General features: G+C 35.0%; 6 protein-coding genes across 6 annotated transcripts; 4 read left to right on the top strand and 2 right to left on the bottom strand.

Annotated features, from left to right (window-relative positions):
- Window positions 1-907: 907 nt before the first annotated feature.
- Window positions 908-4,805, top strand: LOC17881327 (T-complex protein 1 subunit gamma). The gene is made up of 13 exons (XM_006287346.2): window positions 908-1,051; window positions 1,143-1,204; window positions 1,293-1,365; window positions 1,631-1,698; window positions 1,794-1,863; window positions 2,085-2,153; window positions 2,234-2,305; window positions 2,420-2,493; window positions 2,861-3,523; window positions 3,601-3,726; window positions 3,870-3,974; window positions 4,076-4,150; window positions 4,245-4,805. Exons 1-13 carry the CDS (start codon window positions 1,027-1,029, stop codon window positions 4,428-4,430), a joined length of 1,668 nt encoding a protein of 555 aa, XP_006287408.1. The 5' UTR covers window positions 908-1,026; the 3' UTR covers window positions 4,431-4,805.
- A 2,263-nt stretch (window positions 4,806-7,068) lies between these two features.
- Window positions 7,069-10,308, top strand: LOC17884466 (sugar transport protein 13). The gene is made up of 4 exons (XM_006287435.2): window positions 7,069-7,257; window positions 7,839-8,286; window positions 8,915-9,206; window positions 9,399-10,308. Exons 1-4 carry the CDS (start codon window positions 7,125-7,127, stop codon window positions 10,101-10,103), a joined length of 1,578 nt encoding a protein of 525 aa, XP_006287497.1. The 5' UTR covers window positions 7,069-7,124; the 3' UTR covers window positions 10,104-10,308.
- A 443-nt stretch (window positions 10,309-10,751) lies between these two features.
- LOC17883021 (sugar transport protein 13) lies at window positions 10,752-14,141 on the top strand. Its single transcript, XM_006289626.2, has 4 exons — window positions 10,752-10,915; window positions 11,745-12,195; window positions 12,705-12,993; window positions 13,353-14,141. The coding sequence occupies exons 1-4, from the start codon at window positions 10,780-10,782 to the stop codon at window positions 13,989-13,991; spliced, it is 1,515 nt and encodes a 504-aa protein (XP_006289688.1). The 5' UTR covers window positions 10,752-10,779; the 3' UTR covers window positions 13,992-14,141.
- Window positions 14,142-14,720: 579 nt separating this feature from the next.
- On the top strand, window positions 14,721-15,991 carry LOC17881232 (mavicyanin). The gene is made up of 2 exons (XM_006286510.2): window positions 14,721-14,976; window positions 15,416-15,991. The coding sequence occupies exons 1-2, from the start codon at window positions 14,811-14,813 to the stop codon at window positions 15,808-15,810; spliced, it is 561 nt and encodes a 186-aa protein (XP_006286572.1). The 5' UTR covers window positions 14,721-14,810; the 3' UTR covers window positions 15,811-15,991.
- A 1,414-nt stretch (window positions 15,992-17,405) lies between these two features.
- Window positions 17,406-19,205, bottom strand: LOC17882361 (probable inactive serine/threonine-protein kinase fnkC). The gene is made up of 6 exons (XM_006288126.2): window positions 19,030-19,205; window positions 18,792-18,918; window positions 18,532-18,701; window positions 18,139-18,418; window positions 17,837-18,003; window positions 17,406-17,730 (listed from the first exon to the last, which is right to left on the bottom strand). Exons 1-6 carry the CDS (start codon window positions 19,178-19,180, stop codon window positions 17,567-17,569), a joined length of 1,059 nt encoding a protein of 352 aa, XP_006288188.2. The 5' UTR covers window positions 19,181-19,205; the 3' UTR covers window positions 17,406-17,566.
- A 2,595-nt stretch (window positions 19,206-21,800) lies between these two features.
- LOC17881844 (sugar transport protein 8) lies at window positions 21,801-23,860 on the bottom strand. Its single transcript, XM_006290009.2, has 4 exons — window positions 23,651-23,860; window positions 23,180-23,499; window positions 22,421-23,047; window positions 21,801-22,306 (listed from the first exon to the last, which is right to left on the bottom strand). Exons 1-4 carry the CDS (start codon window positions 23,778-23,780, stop codon window positions 21,860-21,862), a joined length of 1,524 nt encoding a protein of 507 aa, XP_006290071.1. The 5' UTR covers window positions 23,781-23,860; the 3' UTR covers window positions 21,801-21,859.
- Window positions 23,861-24,065: the final 205 nt, after the last annotated feature.

Genomic DNA, 24,065 nt, shown 5'->3' with positions numbered 1-24,065 from the left:
AAATTCATTTTTCTCTTCAAGTTTTTAGAAAGGAAGCACAAAGATTGACAAAAGGAGCAATCTATGACTATGAATCTATTACTAAGTTGGTTAATGTTGATGTCTAGGATCGTAGGGATGAGTTTTAGTCTAAGAAAAATTCTTTGATACCAAAGTATTGCAAAGAAAAAGGTACAATTATTTCACCATTTTGTAAAAACCTATCTAATTCAAACATTGTATAAACCAGTCAATGTTAATTGGTAGTAATTTACCCCTAAGATCGAGCTATAAAAGTAGTGTTTAGACGGTAAAACACGAGTATGTGAAGAAGTGATTACATTGTAACCATTTTCGAGCGATACAAAACATTCGTAAAAAAACTCTTATATCAATTTCGTTTTTTTTGTTCGAGCATTACTTCGGATAGTTAATAATTGATTTTTCAGTCTTAATTCTATTTATGAAATTTTTTTTATTCAGCATCGTCCTTTTAAACGAAATTATTAATGTGTATGTATACAGTTGAATGAAATATTGTTAACAGATTCTCCTAAGTCCTAACAGAGATGTACTATCGTGAATTTGACGTCCGGATTATTTTAACAAAATAAACAAAAAATAACGATTACAATAAAATATCAAAAAATTGAATATATATTTCATCAAAATGCAAAGTTGAGGTTTTTTTCAACGGATAATTTAAGCTTTTCATGACATTTTTTCCGTGATTAATCTATTATACAGTTGAGTGATTAAAAAGTCTGCTAGTTAAGGAAAATATTGTATTGAATGTTGATGATGAAATCAAATGAATAAAGAAAAAGGCCTATGGGCTTCAACATATACATAAATAAGTTAATGGGCTTTAAACTTGGGCTTTTCAACCTAATAAGGGAAAAAACAGAAAGGGAGAGAAAGAAGGCGAATCGGAGTAGTAGTAGGATCTCTTCTTCCCCCAGTTGCCGCTCTTTGAAATCGCAACTCGCCGTCTCTCTCTTTCTCTCTCACAGCTTCTCTTCACTCTAGAAACTTCAGATCGCAACTATGCAAGCACCGGTCCTCGTTCTCAGTAAGCTTCTCTTTCTCTTCCTCCTCCTCCAGATCTCATTTCCACTAAATCGATGTTAGTTTTGGTAACGAGATTAACTCAAATGGTTCAGGCGATTCGCTAAAGCGTGAATCTGGAAGTAAGGTTCATCATGGTAATATCCAAGCTTCCAAGGTATAATGATCTTTTCTCTGTGTGTGTGATGCTTGCCTCTCTCGCGCTACTGTCTCTGGTTCCGATCGTCGGAGTTTTTGTTTTACAGGCTGTGGCTGATATCATTCGTACGACATTGGGTCCTCGTTCTATGTTGAAGATGCTTCTTGATGCTGGTGGAGGTAGGGTTTTTAATCTAGCCTTTGTTTTTGTATCCTCGTTATTAGGGTTTTAGATTCTTTGTATGTGTTTGTAGATCTCACTAGGGAGGGAATTAGGTTTAGTGTTTTTAGCTCTGGAAACATTGTTCTTGTGGTCCATATCCTTGTTGAAGTTATTGAACGTCACTTTCTGTGTTAGTTTTGTATAAACCCTAGAGAAATTGTGGATTCTGGTTGGCTTGGTTTTTTTTTTTTTTAATTCCCAATCCTCTTTGCATCTGTACAGGGATTGTTGTTACTAATGATGGAAATGCTATTCTTCGTGAGCTAGATGTTGCTCATCCTGCAGCTAAGGTTTTTACTTCTGCCTTTTCTCTACCTATTGTTCTTGTTATTTTTCTGTTAAAATTTGTTATTCATCCATATTTTTTTTACTCTGGTGATTGTAGTCAATGATTGAGTTGAGCCGTACACAAGACGAAGAAGTTGGTGATGGGACAACATCGGTTATTGTTTTAGGTATGGACATTCTCTGTTTGGTAACTGATAGAGTACCAATAGCTTGGCTTGGTTTAGCATTTATGGTTTTTAGCTTTGTTAAAACGAATTAATCAAGGAAAATCTATTAGGTGCTGCAGTGTTTTTTCTTTACTTGTGGGAGTGAGCAATTCAATATCATTATCTGTTTATAAGCATATATTATTATTAAAGTACTCATTTCTGTTTCTTCTCGCCAACAGCTGGAGAAATGCTTCATGTTGCAGAAGCATTTATTGAGAAGAATTACCATCCCACAGTCATATGCCGAGGTATAGTAGCACTATGAATTGCTTATTGTTGTCATGTTACCCATGTCGTTTACATCTTAGCTGAATTATCTTCTTTGCAGCTTACATTAAGGCTCTTGAAGATTCTATTGCTGTTCTCGACAAAATTGCCATGTCTATTGATATCAATGACCGTAAGTCCTACTCTACCTTGTGTTTGTTCATTTGGAGTCAAGTGCCAGCTACTTTGGTTTCTGATGTCATCATTTCATTCACATTTGTACTGATGGAAGAATGTGTGAGTGCAGGTTCAGCAGTGCTAGGACTAGTCAAGAGCTGCATAGGGACAAAGTTCACGAGCCAGTTTGGAGATCTAATTGCTGTAAGTAACTTAATTACTGTATCTTCTTACCTATGCATTACCTGCTTAGGATTTATTGCTCATTACTACATATTGAACACGTTTAGGCAAATAGGTATAACTATATCTAGAAGTGGCGTCTGAAATGTAAGATGAATAACCTTGTCCATAAAATTACTTTAAAACATTGATGACTGCATTTATTTAATTCTACAGTTTTTCCAGTCTTTTTATGCTACTCATTTGTAGGAAGTTTTATAACAGATGCCATTTACATCTCACATATTGAAGCTTTGGCACTCAACATTCATCTTGACACAGTTTTCTCGATTTGTCAAGTTGAGCACCATACTCACATGAGTTTTTATGACTTTATTTACTCTTTTAGGATTTGGCTATTGATGCCACTACAACTGTTGGTGTTGATCTTGGGCAAGGTTTGAGGGAGGTAGATATTAAAAAGTACATTAAGGTTGAGAAGGTTCCTGGTGCTCAGTTTGAGGACTCAGAGGTTCTCAAAGGAGTTATGTTTAACAAAGATGTTGTTGCTCCTGGTAAAATGAAAAGAAAGATTGTCAACCCAAGGATTATTCTTCTCGACTGCCCCCTTGAGTACAAGAAAGGTGAAAATCAAACCAATGCTGAGTTGGTCAGAGAAGAGGACTGGGAAGTGTTGTTGAAGCTGGAAGAGGAATACATCGAGAACATTTGCGTGCAAATACTAAAGTTCAAACCTGATTTGGTTATCACAGAGAAGGGCCTTAGCGACTTGGCCTGTCACTATTTCAGTAAAGCTGGGGTTAGTGCAATCCGAAGGTTGAGAAAAACTGACAACAACAGAATCGCCAAGGCTTGTGGAGCAGTAATTGTTAACAGACCCGACGAAATACAAGAATCTGATATCGGTACTGGGGCTGGCTTGTTTGAGGTCAAGAAAATAGGAGATGATTTCTTTTCTTTCATTGTTGACTGCAAAGAACCCAAAGCCTGTACTGTACTTTTAAGGGGACCAAGTAAAGATTTCATCAATGAAGTGGAAAGAAATTTACAGGTTCGTTGTTGCTATTTATAAAGCTGTATTTCGTCTCTTGCTCATTATGTTATGTGCCTGAAACATTGTTCCTACAGGATGCCATGTCTGTTGCAAGAAACATTATCAAAAACCCAAAGCTCGTTCCTGGTGGAGGAGCCACAGAATTAACCGTTTCTGCGACATTAAAACAGAAGAGTGCAACAATCGAAGGCATAGAGAAGGTCAGCTTGCTTTTATTACATTTTGTTTCCTTGCTGAAAGTTGAGCGATTTCTTTTCAAAGCTTTATCGAGCTTTTGAAGCAGAATATGATGTACCCACACTGATTTTATTATTATTTTGTTTTCTGAATCCTATTGTAACAGTGGCCTTATGAAGCAGCTGCCATTGCCTTCGAGGCTATTCCACGTACCCTGGCTCAAAACTGTGGGGTTAACGTGATCCGTACTATGACTGCATTACAAGGGAAGGTAATGTCCTGCAATATGAACCCCAACTGCTTTCTCTTTCCCATTGTTTTTAGTATATACCTACTCTTTTCTCTATGCATCAATCATCGGTTTGGGTGCAGCACGCAAATGGTGAAAACGCGTGGATTGGTATCGATGGGAACTCGGGTGTGATAGCTGATATGAAAGAGTGCAAGGTAGGTGTTAAAACCCATACCATTGCTGATATTTCCACAACATGAAACCAAGATAACTCAAGAGTGCGACTCTAACCTTCTGTAAACATTGCAGATATGGGATTCTTACAATGTGAAGGCGCAAACATTCAAGACAGCAATAGAAGCTGCGTGTATGCTTCTGAGGATCGACGATATAGTGAGTGGTATCAAGAAGAAGCAAGCTCCTGGATCTGGACCTTCAAAACCAACCATTGAGACAGAAGGAGATGCAGACAACGAGCAAATTCTTCCCGATTAGAAGAAGAGAAACAGTCTTGGTCTCAAAAAACACCAAATCTCGTTCTCGCTTGTTTAACTATTTCATCGGGCAATCTCGACTTCTTTAGCTGCCACATCTTGGTGAGATAAGATTTTGAGGGTGGGGGTTGTTTTCTTTCTCTTGGTTTTGTCTTGTTCTGAATATTAGGTTTTTTTTTTTGAATTTTCGTAGTAACTTTGTTGGGTTTTTTTTAGAGTGCGCTTAATTAGCTGTTACTGTCTTTTTTGAAAATTTCTGGCACTGAAGAAGACTTTTGTTAGGTTGTGTCGTCTTTGTTTGGAACTATCTAAAAATGCTTCGACGGGATTGTTTTAGTTGACCGTTATTGTCAAATGTGTTATTGTTTCAACTTCATTGACTTGCATTTTCATACGTACAGATCGGTTAATTTAGATAGTGTTGGTCTATACGGTTCGAGGTTTGACTAAACCAGTTAATAAGGTGGTTCAATTGTTTTCGTGGGTTTGTAGGAAGTGGAACACATTGCGAATATAATGAGATTTTGGTATTTATACAAAAAAAGTGATAATTGGGTTTCTGTGAAAATAAATATTTGGATGTCGTTTTGGTCTTTGAAGCAACTAGGCTTGGGCAAGAAAAACCGGAATCGAAAATCCCAACCAAACCCAAATTTTTATATTTATTCTTTTACAGTATACATCAGGTCTTAAACTTCTCTACCGAAAAATCCAAAACCGAACTCGAAAAACCCAAAACCGAACTCGATTCAAACTCCGAATCGAAAATACCTGAAATATAACTCTATATAAACAATTTAGGATTCAAATATCCCAATTATTTATTTAATTAATTGAATTTTGTCCGAAAACTCCAAACTTTTATCTAAAAATCCATATATCTATTCGAAAATAATGGCTTTTTGAATGGTTATAAAAATCTATATCTAATCCAATTCAAATCCGAAAGAATTTGAACCGAAACTAAACCAAATTTTGTATATTTATCTTATTCGAAAAACTCGAATCCGACCAGAATACTGAATGCCCACGCCTAGCAACGTATGCATATATATATTTTATTTTTGTTTAATAAGATAATAATGAAAGTATGAAATGCTACAGATATTTAATTTAGAGGTTTTTTAATATAAAAAAGAGAGGATAATAATAGGACGTACACACATAGAAGCTTTTTCCGGTCTTTTATTTTCCCAATTTTATTCATCGTCACGTTTTATTACTTGTTTCTTTCATTTAATATTTGTCAAATTAGAAATCGTTGAAAAAAAGAAAAACAGAATCGTTGACTCCCAACTCTTACGAAACTCTTCTAACAAGATAATGATGTTTGAAAAGTAAACACACACACACATACACACTTTTTGGTTCCAAATACGATTTTTGTGACGTAATTAATTCCACCTGTTATGTCAAGTGGTCATATTACATGTCTAAACCCATGGCTCCCGTGGTTTGATATTTCAACAATAAAGAATTATACACACAAAACTAATATCCAATTTTAATTCGAATTTGCATGTGCATGTTGCAATACTTTACTACTAATATAAGTTCAAAACTCCAATTACCAAATGCCACAAAGGAAATAAACTAATCATAACTTCAAAAAAAATTGGATTATTTTATGTTACACGTAGTTTGGTTGTCTTTGCATATAGCCAATACGCAAGAAACAATAACTAAGTAGCAGTGTACGTAGCACATTTGGTTATTAGTCATATCAAAAAAACCCTCAAAAACATATATAGTTATTGGCTTTTAAAGATTATGGACCCATGAAATGAAACTATTGCAAAAAGTGACAAGTTGGTAGATATACACAAATAACGTGACAGCAAATGAGAAACCCATGCGACAATAAACTACACATAATAATATAAAACAGATCATACTTGTAGATATTTTCTTGCTTCCAATAATCTCAAAAGAGTGGTGAGCAAATATGGTTTTATATATACATTTTATAAGATTTTTTTGGATCCATATTCTTAACTAGGGAGGTTGGTGTGGGTTGGATTAGTGTCGGTCTATACTTCTTAGAATGCTGAATCCGATCTGGTCCCGTAGACTTTTAACACCATATATATAAATATTATAACATCCATAAACATTGTAAACACTACAAACAATTAGTAAAAGATAATATCGACGTTACATGACGTTGGCTAATTTGTATGAACACAAACCAAATCGTTCATATTCTAAAAAAAGGTGTATTCGAGAGATATTTTGAGTAAGCCGGTAGCAAGATTTTGCACAACACATTGACAGCGATGTAAGAATTCGTAATGATCTCACTAATAAGAGAGGAGAATCTTATAATTTAACAAAAATAAATATATGAATATTAAGAGGATAATATAATAATCAAGAAAGAAGACTTATATGATGATAAGCAAATTGTATATTTCAACTAAGGAGACGCCACATAAAGCACAATGAGGAGATAGAAGTAACGTTTGTTGACCAATGACTTGATGACTCAGAAGCATGTGAACATAACTAGAGACGTGTTAGAGTCTCATTGGCTGCAGACAATTTCTATTTTGTGCTTCACTGCCTCATCTTTGTCTATATAATGAAGTACATAACAACAAGAGTCTCTTTAACTTATAGTGTTGTTTCTTTTCAACTCTTTTATAAGAGAAATTAACTTTTTTAGATTTTAGTTTCTGATAAGGAGATCCTCGCGATGGCCGGAGGAGGGTTTGCGACTTCCGCGAATGGAGTCGAGTTCGAGGCGAAGATTACTCCTATAGTCATCATCTCTTGCATCATGGCTGCTACCGGCGGTCTCATGTTTGGTTACGACGTTGGTGTCTCTGGTAAGAATATTAACATCTCTTTCTATATTTGTAATACAATTCTTTTATCTTAAATATTATACCAAAAAGTAGAACAAGTTTTGATTTGAAGGATGGTTTTTAGTTAGTGCAAGTTTTCTCAAGTAATGATTTGTAAATAGAACTTGCTTATGTTTTCAACTACCACCAATAACTTTTTTGGTAGAACCATTTTCACCTAACATATGGAGGACTAATAGAAATAAAATAATATAAAACTTTATCAAAATGAAATTTCACTAATTAACTAGCTCAATGTTAATTAATTACTTTGAAGTAAGAAAAATAATTACAAAAGTTTGGCAACTAATGATCTTAGCTAGCTAGACAGGTCCCTGTGTTTAGTAGTATAATGACAAAATTAGTGTCATATGGTTTAGTGATTCTTTTTGTTTTGTCACCTACGACACACATGCTCAACGTTGAATCTGAACATGGGTTTATGACACATCAACACTAGTAAACAATATTTTGAGTACTTTGATATTATGAGAATCTTCTAAGTTTCAACATAAGCTTACACAGTAAAAAGTTAATTTTATCATCAATTTGACTATGTATAGGTGGAGTGACATCGATGCCAGACTTTCTCAAAAAGTTCTTTCCGGTGGTTCACAAGCGAGTAGAAGCCGGAGCCGACAAAAACAACTACTGCAAATACGACAACCAAGGGCTACAACTCTTTACATCATCTCTATACTTAGCTGGTCTAACCGCAACGTTCTTCGCTTCATACACGACAAGAACGCTCGGACGAAGACTAACTATGCTCATAGCTGGTGTTTTCTTCATCATCGGTGTAGCTCTCAACGCGGGAGCTCAAGACCTAGCCATGCTTATTGCAGGACGGATCTTGCTTGGTTGTGGAGTTGGGTTCGCTAACCAAGCTGTTCCTTTGTTCTTGTCGGAGATTGCACCAACTAGGATCCGTGGTGGTCTTAATATTCTCTTTCAGCTTAATGTCACTATTGGTATCCTCTTCGCCAATCTTGTCAACTATGGAACCGCCAAGTAAATATCTCTTCCCTTTTAATTTTATTTTTTTATTTGATAATATGAGAAAAAAATGAGTGGAAACTAAACTTAGGGTTTGAGATTTTTTATCACGAAAAATATACAAAACCCAAAATAATATATATGGTGTTCATAATTTTTGGAGATTTTTCTTTTACATGACACTATTAACAAAATATCTACACATGACTTGTCTCTTTCACTTCACACAAACCTTAATTTTGTTGTAAGAAAATAATTTTTTTTTATTTATTAAATAAAAAAGTTTACGTTACATATGTACACTTTCTCTAATCGTTTTTGTCAAACTTTTTGGCTGTGTCTTCTGTGTTTGTTTAAATGTTATGTTTAACTTTTTCGAAATACCATAAAAAAATACCATAAAAAAATAAAAAAGTATTTTCACTTTATAAATTTGAACAAACAATAATAAAACTTTATAAGTAGATAAAAAAAAAAGTCTTCCGTGATTTCAGCAAATTCTATCCACATGCACTGAACGTAGTCCGCTAACAAAATTTTCTCCGCGTTGACTTTAATGCGAAACGTATTTAATGGGCTGACGTATGTATAGGCCCATAAGCCCATAATGTAACCGCTTAACAAATTTTGAAATGTTTTGCAGGATTAAAGGAGGATGGGGATGGAGGTTATCTCTAGGTTTGGCTGGAATTCCCGCGCTTCTTCTAACGGTAGGAGCTTTAATGGTGACCGAGACACCGAACAGTTTAGTCGAAAGAGGTCATCTCGACGAAGGTAAAGCTGTTCTTCGTCGTATTCGAGGTACGGATAATGTGGAACCAGAGTTCAACGATCTGCTTGAAGCTAGTAGACTTGCTAAAGAAGTTAAACATCCTTTTAGAAACCTACTTCAACGTAGAAATCGTCCTCAGCTCGTTATCGCCGTCGCTTTACAGGTTAGTATTATCACTTCTTTGTTCATTTGAAGTCTATTTGATCTTGAAATTGTTAGAGCTCTTAATTAAGGATCAAGAAACCCTAACTTGTTTGTCAAGTCTCATAAATTTTTGATCCCATTGTGTTCAATTTTTAACTGTTTACTAAGTAGAATTTGAATTTGATGTTTTTTATTTGGGTGAAATTTGCAGATTTTCCAACAATGTACTGGAATCAACGCGATTATGTTCTATGCACCTGTTCTGTTCAGCACATTAGGGTTTGGTAGTGACGCTGCTCTTTACTCTGCTGTGGTTACCGGAGCAGTCAATGTCTTGTCCACTGTAGTCTCAATCTACTCTGTAGACAAAGTTGGTCGTCGTGTTCTTCTTCTTGAAGCTGGTGTTCAAATGTTCTTCTCTCAAGTCGTTATCGCCATCATCCTAGGCATCAAAGTCACAGATCACTCTACAAATCTCTCCAAAGGATTTGCTATTCTAGTCGTGGTAATGATCTGCACTTACGTGGCTGCTTTCGCGTGGTCTTGGGGACCGCTCGGGTGGTTAATCCCGAGTGAAACATTCCCTCTAGAGACACGTTCCGCGGGACAAAGTGTGACGGTCTGCGTTAACTTGCTCTTCACGTTTATCATAGCTCAAGCTTTCCTCTCGATGCTTTGCCATTTCAAGTTTGGGATATTCATCTTCTTCTCGGCTTGGGTTCTGATTATGTCTGTGTTTGTGATGTTTCTACTTCCTGAGACTAAGAATGTGCCTATCGAGGAGATGACTGAGAGAGTGTGGAAGAAGCATTGGTTTTGGGCTAGATTCATGGATGATCACCATGATCAAGAGTTTGCAAATGGTGAGAAGACTAATGGTAAATCTAATGGCTTTGATCCTTCAACACGGCTTTAATGAGTCAATATAACCAAAGTAGAAGCAGAGAAGAGAGTGAACAAGGAAATATATTTGTACTAAAGTTTCGATACTTTGAACTATGTTTTGTGAATAGGTAAAGTCTTGTTTTGGCTTTGTTGTGATTCCATTTTCTGACAAAGTGTTCTGTTCTTTCTATGAGCTAATGAAGATGTATATTTAATAATAGTCCGAATTTTCATTATTCATATTACTAAATACAATTCAGATCTTTAAATACGCACCACTCACATTCACATACATTGACAACGATATGTAAACTAATGTAGCAATCTCTATAATAAGAGAGATAGGAGAACCTTATAATTTAACAAAACAACAAATTATAATATTATTCGAAGATAATATAATAACAAGAAGAGAAGACTTATGACTTATAAATGACTTATATGTTAATAGGCAAATAATAGTATATTCAACAAAGAACCACACAAGGCAGATGAAGATAAATCAGAAACTTCTGTTGACCAATGACTTAATGACTCTAGCATGTGAAATAAGATAGACGTGTAAAATTCTCATTGGCTACCTACAATTTCCCACTGTGCTTCACTACTTCGTCTTCTACGAGAAAACGTACAAGTAAACATCCCAATGGTCTCTTTTATTTTTTCTCAACTCTTTGAGAGAAAATAATTTTTAAGTTTTAGCAAGTATGGCCGGAGGAGGATTTGCAACGGCTTCGGCGAACGGAGTCGAGTTCGAGGCAAAGATAACTCCTATAGTTATCATCTCTTGCATCATGGCTGCTACGGGCGGCCTCATGTTCGGCTACGACATTGGTGTCACTGGTATTTATATATATATATATATATATATATATTAACATGTCTCTTTATTGTGTATTATTTATTATCTATATACTAGATTAAAAACCCATGCGTTAGCTATGTCACCAATATTTATTTGTAAATAATTAATTACTAATATAAAATGCTTTAACAAAATAATATATAAAATACTTTAGAACAAATGAATTTTTATTTAGATGGTGTGTTATTCATCCAAATGGCGAGATTTTTCTACTTACCTGGAAGAAATAATATCCATATGGAAGAATTCTTAATCTTTTTTCTGCTCCTTATTTCTCATAGCGCAAATGTTTAAGCATATAACTTGGCACTACGTGTTCGTACTACATTATGTCACCTATGTAGACAATGTTCCTTCTAATTGATTCGTTTGAGTTAATCAATATACTTTCTTGACAAAAAGAAAAAATAATGAAATTTCCATTTGCTAGTTTGATAATCGATGTTAAATACAGAATAAATAATATAAAAAACTTGGCTTTCGAACCAATTACCAAGGAGGACTTAAATCTCTAATTGCCAAACTTTGAAAGCCAAGCTTTTTTTTTCTTTTGATAAAAAAAAAAAAAAAATTCTTTCGATCAACCTATAAAAAGAAAAAATCTTGGCTTTCAAAATTTGGCAATTAGAGATTTAGGTCGTCCTTGGTTCAATAATATAGTGACAAAAGTAGTCTCATAGGTTTTTTTAGAAAAATACTCATGAGGTTTTAGTTAAACATGGCTTCTGAAATATATATATATATATATATATATATATATAAACATTAATTTAGTTTCTAAATGACATGGTCATTGGTTACACGTAGGTGGAGTGACAGCAATGCCGGACTTTCTCAAAAAGTTTTTTCCGGTGGTTCACCGACGAGTAGAATCCGGTACAGACAAAAACAAGTACTACTGCATATACGACAACCAACGGTTACAACTTTTCAAATCATCTCTATACTTAGCCGGTTTAACCGCGACGTTTTTCGCTGCATACACGACGAGGAAGCTAGGACGGAGGCCAACGATGCTCATAGCCAGTGGATTCTTCATCATCGGTGTGGTTCTTAATGCGGGGGCTCAAGACATAGTCATGCTTATTGTAGGCAGGATCTTGCTTGGTTGTGGAATTGGGTTCGCTAACCAAGCTGTTCCTTTGTTCTTGTCGGAGATTGCACCAACTAGGATCCGTGGTGGTCTTAATATTCTCTTTCAGCTTAATATCACTTTTGGTATCCTCTTCGCCAATCTTGTCAACTATGGAACCGCGAAGTAAATGCTCTCTCTTCCCTAAATTTTTTTTTAACTCTTGATTTATTATTTATTGCAAATTATGAGAATTGTTACAATAACGATTCTACTACCGACAATTCTGTCCGACCCTAATTAATACTCTTTTTTTGATAAATATTTTTTTTTGATAATAAGAGAAAAAATATGTAGAAATTAAATTAAAGCAATGATAATTTCCAAAATGATCCAAAAGAAAAATCCAAATAAATATATGGTTGTCATAATTTAACATTTTTTTTGCTTAAAATGACTCTATTGGAAAATATCCACTTGAACGTCTCTTTCACTTCACATAACCTTGAATTATATAAAAAAAAGTTTTTCGTTATATATGCACTTTCAAATTAATTTTGTGATCGTTATTATCAAATTTTTGTCTTACTTGTTTTCTTAAATTGTATTTTTAAATTTAGAAAAAAAAATATTTCTTCATAATTAATTACCAAAATTGTACATTTTAACTATAAGTTAATTTGAAATGTTTGTAGGATTAAAGGGTGGGGATGGAGGCTATCTTTAGGTATGGCGGGAGGTCCCGCGCTTCTTCTAACGGTCGGAGCTTTACTGGTGACCGAAACACCGAACAGCTTAGTCGAAAGAGGTCACCTCGATGAAGGTAAAGCCGTTCTTCGTAGCATTCGAGGTACTCATAATGTCGAACCAGAGTTTGCCTATCTACTGGAAGCTAGTAGACTTGCTAAAGAAGTTAAACATCCTTTCAGAAACCTTCTCCATCGGAGAAATCGTCCTCAGCTTGTCGTCACCGTGGCTTTACAGGTCAGTAGTGTTACTTATCTCTGATAATTGATGATCCAAAGAGTTAGTTTTTTGGTCTAGATAGTTTAATTGAAGTGATTTTGTTTTTATTGCTTGGAATTGGATTCAGTCTTAGTCGATTTTAACGGGATTTGAAGTGAAAACGTTATAATTCTCGAATTTTCGGATCCAGAAACCATAGATTTTGAAGCCAAACTACTAATCTCTTCTTAGGTTTTGTGAAGATTTGACTTCGTTGTGTTCAAGTTTGGACCAAGAACCCTAACTTGCTTTTCAAGTTTCCATAATTTTGATTCCATTGTGTTCAGTTAGATCATGCTGTTAATGTTAATTCTTTATATATTGTGTGTAAACTGCAGATTTTTCAGCAATGTACTGGAATAAATGCGATTATGTTCTACGCTCCTGTTCTGTTCAATACTTTAGGGTTTGGCAGTGACGCTTCTCTCTACTCTGCAGTGGTCACTGGAGCAGTCAATGTCCTCTCGACATTAGTCTCGATTTACTCTGTTGACAAGGTTGGTCGCTGGGTTCTCTTCCTTGAAGCTGGTGTCCAAATGTTCTTCTCTCATGTTGTTATCGCCATTATCCTTGGCAACAAAGTCACTGACCACTATACAAATATCTCCCAAGGTTTAGCGATTCTAGTCGTGGTAATGATCTGCACTTATGTCGCTGCTTTCGCCTGGTCTTGGGGACCGCTCTCGTGGCTAATCCCGAGTGAGATATTCCCTTTAGAGACACGTTCTGCGGGACAAAGTGTGGCGGTCTGCGTTAACTTGCTCTTCACGTTTATCATCGCGCAAGCTTTTCTCTTGATGCTTTGCCATCTCAAGTTTGGTATATTCATCTTCTTTTCGGCGTGGGTTTTGGTTATGACTTTGTTTGTGATGTTTCTACTTCCTGAGACTAAGAATGTGCCTATCGAGGAGATGAATGAGAGAGTGTGGAAGAAGCATTGGTTTTGGGCAAGATTCATGGATGATCATATACAATAATGACCAAAGTGCTTCTGAGTAATGAGAAATAGTAATTGTAAATCTAACACCGTTGCCCTGAATTGATTTAAGCCAAAACCAAAGTGCTTGTCTACGAACAGATGGTAACTAATGATAAACTTGTATTGAAGTTACAGTCGCTGGTGAATGCTGAAGTGATCTAATTGGTCAAGATATTAAGATCAAAGTTGGTAACATACAATAAAAAATGTATCATAGAGGTTTTGAATTGGTAAAGAAGTTATGTTACCAAGATGTAGGAGGAAGAGTAGCTGCGAAGTAGAAATATTAAAAGATGATTCAAAGAATTTAGCAGACCGAACCAACCAACTCACACCATTCTTTCCTTACAAGCCTTGCAAACTTTATATGAACACTTTAATAACTAATTATAACAATTAAGAATTATAGGTTTATTAATTATTTATTTTCTTTGTGTTTTTTTTTATATATCATATTGTCAAGACTTATGGTTTCTAACTTGAAATCTTGTTATAATAACTGGTTATGGGTTGATCTTACAATTATTGTTTCTCATATATTAGCCAAATTTAACAATTTTTCAAGGCAATAAAAGAGAAACAAGTAAAGTAAGCAATCTTTGTCGGTATTTTGCTTTTTAGACACTCCTTTCTCCAAATTAGCCAACTAACCAAATAAAGATCAACTAACCTCTCTATACATACGCACCACTCACATTCACATACCTATATACACACAACACACGATTAAAAGAAAGAGAGACATTAAAGTTTAACTTCTCGACCAAAGAAGAAGAAAGAAGAGTGTGTGTGTGTGTGAGATAGAGAGTCTAGATCGATGGCGGCGAGGGTGGTTTTGGCGTTGGTGTGTTTAGTGGTGATGGGACGGCTGAGTGAAGCTGCGGTATACAAAGTCGGCGACTCAGCAGGATGGACAACCATAGCTAACGTAGACTACAAGCTATGGGCTTCTACCAAAACTTTCCACATTGGTGATACTGTTTGTGAGTTCTTTAATCTTCTCTTACCATTAGATTTGAAACATTAATATTGAGCAGATCTTGACTGTAATAGTTATTATAAGAAATTGTGGCCCTTCTAGCAATCTTAAATTATTAAGTACGTAAGCTTTAGGTGTAAAGTATATAAAGAGTACCACTCACGCCCTAATCATTTATTTGTCAGAAATAAAATTATATATAAATACAAAAAGTGTCATTTTTGATATTATTATGAATCAATTATAAAAGTATAAATGATTATTATTATTATTATTATTATTACTTTAGAACTTTTATCGTTAAGTAAATATGATAATTATAATATATAGATAAACATAGACATGAGCATATATGCTCTCATGCACATGTATAAAGTGTTGTTTTGTTACCTATGGCTTTATGAAAATGTGAGTAAAACGTAAACTAATATTGATTTTGACAGTGTTTGAATACAACCCACAATTCCACAACGTAATGAGAGTGACGCACCAAATGTACAGAAGCTGCAACAGCTCAAACCCAATCTCCACGTTCACCACCGGAAACGACTCAATCACACTCACCAACCACGGCCACCATTTCTTCTTTTGCGGTGTTCCCGGCCATTGCACAGCCGGTCAGAAACTTGACCTCAACGTCCTCCTCCCTGCCTCCTCCTCACCACTCTCTGAGCCACCAACCTCATCTCCTTCTCCGTTGACTACTACTATTCCTGCAGCCGGAGTCCCCGGCCCTTCTCCTAACTTCAGTGCTTCTCTCCCGACTGTGGCGGTGGGTCGAGTTTTGGTCGTGGTAGCTCTTCTAGTCACTTTGGTCTTTGGAAATTTTGGTTCTTAATTAGAACATGTACCTAGTGAATTTTCATGTTACACCATTTCAACCCAATTTCCAAATTGTTGAGATTTAAAAAATTGTTCAATAAATATGGGTTTGACTACTTTCTTCAACACTTTAGTCCTAAGATGTACCGTACGTCTAGATTTCAGAAAAAAAAAAAAAAGAAGATCCGTCTAGATTTTGGTTCGGTTTATTTTTTTGGTTATTCGATATTATTGTTAATTACAATAGTCATATAATAACTAAGGTCAAAATATCTTATATCAGATTATTTTGTACATAAAATTATAAATATGTGGACTAAGTTGATTGATTTTTTTTGTAATGCTATGAAAAGAGCAGCCGAAAACATAAACTTGGGTGAATTGTTAATATTTTTTGTCTATCTATAATTCATCTCCACACACAACTAACAATATAAATGGATTTATGCCCAAGATGAAATTTTTCGTGGTACTTCTCTACACGTAGCTTCTATCAGTGGATGTTTCTGCATCATTTGTCGTTTTTCAATCAGCTGTCGTTTTTCACTAAGACAAATTCTCCATCGATTTCGTCCACATCAATCCTCATCACCCCACTAAGTTCGTATAATGCATCATTTTTAACTACTTTTATATGGACATTCAAAATAGTTTGTACCAAAATTGTTAGTCACTTTATATCTAAACTTCTATATTCATGTAAAGTGAAAAAAGACTAAAAAAATTAGCTGTTATCATTATTTTGACGATAATATATTTATTAGTGTGAAGATCTCAAATCATTTTGATTATTAACACTTTCAAAATGGAAATTGATTAAGCAAATTTTCTATGAAATATTGATTTGTATCTTTCAATTAAAAAAATTAAGGAAACATCATATATATTCTTCACTTGATTTTTTTTCTTGTAACTATAGCAAGTAATATGCTACCAAAACAAAAACTTTATCAAAAAAAAAATCATACCATATATGACTAGATTGTAACCATTTTTGAAAATCACAAGAGTCTAGTTTGCGTCTTTCATGATATGACGTAAATGCTTCTTTCATGATATGACATAAATCCACAAAAATCCTAATGACATAGTAATATGTGTTACTCAAAAGAAAAAAAGTTTTGATATACAGTTTTTTCTGTGTAATATTTCATTGAATTTTTTTAGTTCCTATAGACTAAGAAATAAATAGGAACACAATTCTTCTAATAAAAGATAAACAAAAATTTGAAAATTCCACATCTAATAATTATTTACATATTTGAGTAAATCGAATTATAGATGTAAGTTGAATAAGTTATTTTCTTATAATATTTAACATATCAATATTTTAAATAACTACAACATTTATTTTCATAACAATTTAATTTATCATATGTATAAGTTAATAATTATATGTTTTCTATATTAAAAATTTACAGTGGCCTATTTTAATAATTAAACCCATTTAACTAGTAATTATTTTTTAATTAAAAAAAATCAAAATAGCTTAAGAATTTGAACTTGACTAGTAGTTTGCAGCAAGATGCTTCTTTAAGGGATTTGTTTGAACTTGACTATAAAAAAATGAAACTAGCTATGAACAAAATTGTAAAAATGAAACACTCTAACTTTACCTTACCTCGATCTTTCACATAAATTTAAAACCAAGAGAGTTTTATTTCATTGATACCAAAACAGCAAAAGAAAGAAAACTCACAAGAACAGAAATGTTGATTACATTACAAGCATCAACACAACTTCGTCTTATTACAAACTCATATCAGTGATCTTTAAGCGGAGACAATGTTGGTCACAGAGACCTTAACCATCTCAGCTTCAAAGATAATAGCATCATTCACCATAAATCCTTTTGATGGATCCTTTAAGTCTGCTAACAATATGATATTGTTCACTCCCACACCATAACCGCTTCGAGTCGGGTACCAAGCTGCAGCTGCAAAGTAAGGAAAAAAAAAGAACAAATCATATCAACTATTCATATTATTAACTGAGTCTTTCTCACATAGGGATAAACATTTATTTTGGATTAGTATTCTTACAATATAGTTGTTTGTGGTTGGAGCTTCGTTGATTCTTTAACCGTAGATTAACAGCTCCCCAAGTGTTTGTAGCAACTGCGTTTGCCTTATGGCCCTGAGCATATAGGAAGAGTGGAAGTGCATGTGGTCTTCCTCCTCCATCTCCTTTCGGGTTAAATCCTAGTCTCCTGATTAAACATTTACCAAAAACCGTTATCAAACTTGGCGATCGCGGAATTAAGATGATATTTAAGAGTTGCAAGCATTGAGATTAATTTGAAGTTTAAGTCTAAAACGAATATGGATACCAAAAATATACTAACCAGTATCGGTCTTCGACGAGGAAATCATCAGAGTAATAGAATTTATCTTCCAAGTTAGAGAAATGTAGTATCTTCCAAGTGAAAACATTGTTTGGAGGGTTTGATATGAATGTAACTTTCTCTTGTTGTTGAGCCGGCTTAACGACGAATATCTCAGCACCAAAAGAACCAATGTCCTGCTCAATGTACCCTTCGTTCGTGTTGTGAAATGTCGAAAGAGCAATCAACTGTCCAAATCCCCATTGTTTTTTCACAGTGCTGTACCGCTTCACTGTTCCATCTACACAAATCAACAAATATTCCAAGAAACATTAGACTAAGATTTATGAGAAATCTTGGCAAAAACAGAATACATGTAGTAAAAATGATATACTAGTACATTGTAAGAAGTACCTGTAACAGTCAGATACTTGTGTAGCTTAGCATTGTGGACAAAGAGTTTGAGATCAACATTCACTTCCCAACCTTCTGGAAGATACTCTGTCTCTTCCATCCTCGCGTAAAGCGAGATATAACCATTTCCACCGTCGTTTGGATTACCATTCACGTACAAAACTAATCTCCTGATGTTTGTTTCCCCAATCAGAATATAAAAACGAGTAAAAATGAAACAAAAGAGTGAGTGAGTGAGTGAGTGTTTAAGATCTTTTTACCATTTGTAACCAGCAGCCTCAAAAACAGAGGATTCATAAGGTTCATTTCTATCCTTAATCACAGAGAAGCTTGTTATTGTCACTATCTTACTCGATGGTCGCGCATCCCTCAACTCTCTTGTCACTCCTAGTTAACAAATAATGAATTCCAAGAAAATCAAGAAATGGTTTTGAGTTTTAACCAAGAAAATCAAGAAGTTGTTCTCAGTTTAGAATCAAGAAAGACAAAGAAGTGTACCAAGATTTGAGGTGAGACTGTTAGAACTATTGGACTCTATTCCTCTGCCTTCTATGACCTGTTTGATGATGAGCTCAGCGGAAGAGGAAGTGATGAAGAGAAACAAAGCTAGAGATATGAAACCTAGAGTACTCCATCTTTGACTATCCATAATTTTGAGTTCTGTTTTATTTTCTTGGGAAGAGTTTACATTTATATAAGCAGAGTCAGAGAGAGAGAGAGAGATACATACTTGAGTTTCGTTACATTTACAACTTACAAATATAAAATTCTGAACGTGGATTTATCGTGGGGACAAACAAATACATATATTTTAAGGTATATCATCAGATTTGATTTGGTTTATTGTTATTTTTTATTATTTTTCAATGTCCTTGTCTATTATTTAACCAATATTTCTATGGAATTTTTTTTTGGCAGATCTCGATGTAGTGGATTTGATTTTTTATAATAGCAAAACGTTGTACACGAGATCTTATAGTAATGATACTTATCATAATTATCCATCTATGTAATGATTTAAATTAGTGTCACTGATTAATTAAATTTTTTTATATAGATAGAGACGATAGCAACGTACGTTCACGTTCAACCTGAAGGCTCTTGGGTCCGTTAAATAATATAATCTGAAGACACTTGGTTGGAAAATCGGCCAATTCATACCTAGCCTAATAGCGAGTGTTCAATTCATATCCAACATTTGTCTATGTGCAAATACATACTTAACCTTTTAACATATTTAAATTTCATACCTAATTATCAATTTGTATGAAGTTATACATATTGCTGACATGGATGCCACGTCTTTGATGATGTTGATGACGTGGTAGCCACATCCTCGATAATGTGGTTGCCACGTCATCATCTTTCAAAAAAAAATCTCTCATTCTCCATTAATATTATCCAACAAAATTGTGATTTTTATGTAAATATTTAAAATCTTGTTTTCAAAATTTAGAACCATTATTTCAACCGAATCTAATTTTTAAAAGATTATAAATCCAAAACTCACAATTGATCTTCAAAAAAATCCTCAAGCCACTTTTAGTAGAGAACATAAACCTTAAAATAAACTTGTATAAATATTAGTTGAAAGACGGTTTTAAGTGGAAGACAAAAATAGAAATATTTAATTACATGTATTGCCATTGGAATAATTGTATTTTAAAAAACAAAATACAATTTCTCATTAATGGTAATATTGTATTTGTATCTTAACTTATATCTATGTTTTCAAAAATTAATATATAAGGTTGTATAATTTATGTTTTTACTCAAAGCGACTTGAAGACTTTTCGAAGAGGAATTACAAATTTTTAGTTTATAACCTTGAAAATAAGTTTTAAAATCTTTAGAAAAAATCAAAAGTGATACTTGTTATTGATAATATTAATAGAAAAGAATATAAAAAAGAAAAAAAAAAGTTTTATTTTGCTTTAAAATATGATGACGTGGCAATGACGTCATCGAAAATGTGGCAACCACATCATCAATGTCATCAGTGACATGGCATCCATGTCAGCAGTCGGAAAAATGGACGTATGATTTTCTACGATTTACAAAGTTCGGGTATGTAATTTGAATTTTTTTAAACATTAGGTATGTATTGGTACATTGACAAATGTTAGGTATGAATTGAACATTCAAGTTTATGTTGGGTATGATATAACCAATTATCCACTCTTGGTTCCATTAAATAATTTAATCTTGCTTAAAGATCTACTAGGTGGGATATTTTGGTGGTTGATTTCATAATCTTTGAAGCCAAAATGGTTATGGTTTCTGTGACCATCATGGCATCATCGTCCCTACTTGAGAATCTCTCTACTTGTTTAGTATCGAGACGTGTTTATTTTATGAATAAGAGAAGATGATTTTAGTCTTGTTCTCGTTACTAATGTCTGTTGGACATGGGCTCTGCCTCATTAACGATACCCATGTTTGGTCCGTAAAAGTGTTGACTTGGTTTCTAAAAGGTTTGACCAGAATAAAGACAAAATAGCCCAATAAGAATAAATAGATGGCCCATTATGTATTCGGCCCGACATAAGTTTACCCGCGTACGAATTGCCTCCGTAAAGGCACCTGCATCAGCGTTAGTAGAGGGAATCCAAAAACAAAAAAAAAATTGTGCGACGTCAACTAAAACGGAACGGTCCTGCGTTTTTTCCTTCACTAATCGCGGGCCCCACTGACACATGGCGGCCCGCGATTGGTTTCCTTTTTTAAAAAAAAAACTAAAAGCTAGAAAAAAAAATATGTTGAAGGACGATTTACCGATGCACACGCTCTAAAGTACCAATGTCTAGGTCATATGATGCAGAGGACATTATAAAAATAGAAATAGCAATATGACCCTAAAATATACATTTTGACCCTTTTAAATTTTAAATTTATATTTTCAATCCAATAAATTTTGCCTTTTAACCCTATTAAAAATAAAATTATTTTAAACCCGTAAATTTTGCTTTTTGACCTTATTAAAAGACAAAATTTCAGTTTAGCCTGTATTTAATTTTGTATTTTGATCTTTGGCAAAAGCCTAGAGATCGTCGGTTCGAGTAGCGTTTGAGACGAGACTATATTATCTGTTCTGGTTTCGGATCTGAGAGGATGTATGCATTTCGACCCATATGCTCTTAGTTAAAAAGGAAAATACACATGAGAACTGTATAACCAAAGAAGTCTCCATTATTAATACCAAACCTGAAGAAGCATATTATAACACAAGAATCAACAAGTTGGTCTCTTACAACAATTTCTTGCTCCCGGCCTATATGACAAAAATAACTCAAAAATAGAAAACGAATTTGATTGATCAACTAGCTGATCAAGCAGTTCTCCTCTCGACGTCATGCTCATCTTCCTCACGCATAAACCTTTTCCAGTACCAATGCAGTTTCCACACACTATCTCTCATGTCATCGATCGAGACTCCTTTAGTCTCCGGCACGAAGAACAAAGCGAAAAGTCCCATCACAACGATCCAACCACTGAAGAAGAAGAATATCCCTGACTTCATCCCGCAAAGCAATGATAGGAAGGCCTGAGCAATCACGAAGGTGAAGAACATGTTGCACGACACGGCTAGTGCGAACCCTTCGGTTCGGGTCTCCACGGGGAAGGTCTCGCTAGGGATTAGCCATCCTAGAGGACCCCATGACCAAGCGAAACCCATAACGTAAAGACACACGAAGATCACCACTACTAGGGCTTGTGGTCGTCCTAGCGTACCCGTCACGTTTAGGTCCTTGGCTAGGATGATTCCAATGACCAACTGTATTGAGAAATTTTTTAGTTTTGCATGATAGCTTGTGAGACAAGAAACGTTAATTTAACTAGGGTTCCTCCTAACTTGGGTAACAAGAAATACAGAGAAGATGAAAAAGACCTGGCAAACAAGCATGTGAACGGAAGATTGGAGCAATAGAAATCTCCGGCCAGTTTTGTCGACGAGGAAAATTCCGACAAACGTGCTGAGAACGTTGATTGATCCCGTGATAACCGCGGAAAGCAGAGCTGCGTCATTTCCAAACCCTACAGTCTGGAACAAAACCGGGGCGTAGAACATAATTGCGTTGATTCCAGTGAACTGTTGGAAAAACTGGAGCAACAATCCAATCACCAAAGGCGGCCGGCTCTCGGGTTTCATCAGTTTCGTGTAAGGGTCCTTGACCTGCCTCGCGAAATCGCAAGCATGGACGATTGATTCATACTCTGCATCAACATTTTCAACACCTCTGATCTTCTTAAGCGTGTCTTTGCCTTCCTTGGTTTTGTTCCGCTCGATAAGACTCGTTGGTGTTTCGCATATCAGAAGCGATCCAAATAGGAGGATGAGGGCAGGAACCCCTGCACCACCGAGGGCCATTCGCCATCCGTAAGGATGAATTGAGGAAGTGAAGAAGTTGACAATGTTGGCAATTAAGATCCCAATTGTAACCATTAGTTGGAAAACAATGTTAAGACCTCCACGAAGCCTGGCCGGAGCAATCTCTGATAAGAAAAGTGGTACCGCCTGCAAGAAATTTAGATACATTCTATAATGCTTAGTCACTGAAGAGAACCTAAAAATTCAAGATCTCATACAAACTAAGAGGCATATAAACTCATATAGAAAACGTAAAAAAAAAAGATCATAACGTTATACCTGATTACCAAAGCCAACACCAAAGCCAAGCAAGATTCTACCAAAGATCAGCATGTACATGTTAACAGCTCCTGCGGCAAGACCAACACCAATCAAGAAGAAGATAGAAGCGAGCTGCATTGTTGGTTTACGTCCGAGCTTAGAGCACGTAGCAGAAGCGAAGAAACTAGCAACAAGAGCCGCAAGGTATAGAGAAGAGGTGAAAAGCTGCAAGAACTGGTTATTGTACTTGCAGTAATTGTTCTCGTGCGCATGCTTCTTCCTCTCGTACACAGATGGGAAAAACTCCTTCAAGAAATCGTCCATCGCCGTTACTCCACCTGTGATAAAGTATATACACTTTTTAAAAAACGTTTCTTGATCCAAAAGGGATATATCTAAATACCTAATTAGCTAGATTCAGTTTCTTGATTCATAAGTAACGCTAAAAAAACAAAGAACATAAGATAATGGCAGAGAAGAGGACCGAACCAGAGATTCCAATGTCGTAACCAAAGATCAAACCACCTACAGCTGCGATAATGACACAGATGAAGACATAAACAGTCATCTTCCCTTCGAAAACCTGAGAATTACCACTAGAAGATATAACCACAGCCATTGTTTTAACGTTTATGCTTAGCTCTCACAAAAGCTTTGTTTTGTGTCTATATGCTTTTCTCTGCAGTCTTGTAAGAGAAGAAGCGAGAGAGAAGCAGACACAAGATCTTTACTTGTAAATGAGACAAAGCAAGGTTTATATATTTATAATACAGATCAAGAAGATAGATAGAGATAGAGAAGACACGGAAGAAGATAAGAGATGATAATGTCTAAACATAGAATACAGGTTGTGAAATGAGTAAGGATGAAAAAATTTTGATTGGTTGGTCAAATAGATTATTTT

Source organism: Capsella rubella, unplaced genomic scaffold, assembly GCF_000375325.1.
Source record: "Capsella rubella cultivar Monte Gargano unplaced genomic scaffold, Caprub1_0 scaffold_6, whole genome shotgun sequence".
NCBI classification, from domain to species: domain Eukaryota; kingdom Viridiplantae; phylum Streptophyta; class Magnoliopsida; order Brassicales; family Brassicaceae; genus Capsella; species Capsella rubella.
Note: the sequence above shows the minus strand (reverse complement) of the source record. Positions and strands in the feature narration are given on the sequence as shown.

Bases quoted from the DNA above. Each gene is read 5' to 3' on its own strand.
- LOC17881844 (XM_006290009.2), bottom strand. From the start codon at position 23,780: ATGGCTGTGGTTATATCTTCTAGTGGTAATTCTCAGGTTTTCGAAGGG. The intron at 23,048-23,179 runs GTATAACGTTAT...AATTTCTTGCAG, and splicing joins GTGTTGGCTTTGGTAATCAG to GCGGTACCACTTTTCTTATC. The intron at 22,307-22,420 runs GTCTTTTTCATC...TTCTCAATACAG, and splicing joins TTCACATGCTTGTTTGCCAG to TTGGTCATTGGAATCATCCT.
- LOC17881232 (XM_006286510.2), top strand. From the start codon at position 14,811: ATGGCGGCGAGGGTGGTTTTGGCGTTGGTGTGTTTAGTGGTGATGGGA. The intron at 14,977-15,415 runs GTGAGTTCTTTA...TGATTTTGACAG, and splicing joins CCACATTGGTGATACTGTTT to TGTTTGAATACAACCCACAA.
- LOC17884466 (XM_006287435.2), top strand. From the start codon at position 7,125: ATGGCCGGAGGAGGGTTTGCGACTTCCGCGAATGGAGTCGAGTTCGAG. The intron at 8,287-8,914 runs GTAAATATCTCT...AATGTTTTGCAG, and splicing joins GTCAACTATGGAACCGCCAA to GATTAAAGGAGGATGGGGAT. The intron at 9,207-9,398 runs GTTAGTATTATC...TGAAATTTGCAG, and splicing joins TTATCGCCGTCGCTTTACAG to ATTTTCCAACAATGTACTGG.
- LOC17881327 (XM_006287346.2), top strand. From the start codon at position 1,027: ATGCAAGCACCGGTCCTCGTTCTCA. The intron at 1,699-1,793 runs GTTTTTACTTCT...TGGTGATTGTAG, and splicing joins TTGCTCATCCTGCAGCTAAG to TCAATGATTGAGTTGAGCCG. The intron at 3,727-3,869 runs GTCAGCTTGCTT...CTATTGTAACAG, and splicing joins CAATCGAAGGCATAGAGAAG to TGGCCTTATGAAGCAGCTGC.
- LOC17883021 (XM_006289626.2), top strand. From the start codon at position 10,780: ATGGCCGGAGGAGGATTTGCAACGGCTTCGGCGAACGGAGTCGAGTTC. The intron at 12,196-12,704 runs GTAAATGCTCTC...AAATGTTTGTAG, and splicing joins GTCAACTATGGAACCGCGAA to GATTAAAGGGTGGGGATGGA. The intron at 12,994-13,352 runs GTCAGTAGTGTT...TGTAAACTGCAG, and splicing joins TCGTCACCGTGGCTTTACAG to ATTTTTCAGCAATGTACTGG.
- LOC17882361 (XM_006288126.2), bottom strand. From the start codon at position 19,180: ATGGATAGTCAAAGATGGAGTACTCTAGGTTTCATATCTCTAGCTTTG. The intron at 18,419-18,531 runs GTACTTCTTACA...TGATTTGTGTAG, and splicing joins CAAGTATCTGACTGTTACAG to ATGGAACAGTGAAGCGGTAC. The intron at 17,731-17,836 runs GTAAGAATACTA...CTTACTTTGCAG, and splicing joins CAACCACAAACAACTATATT to CTGCAGCTTGGTACCCGACT.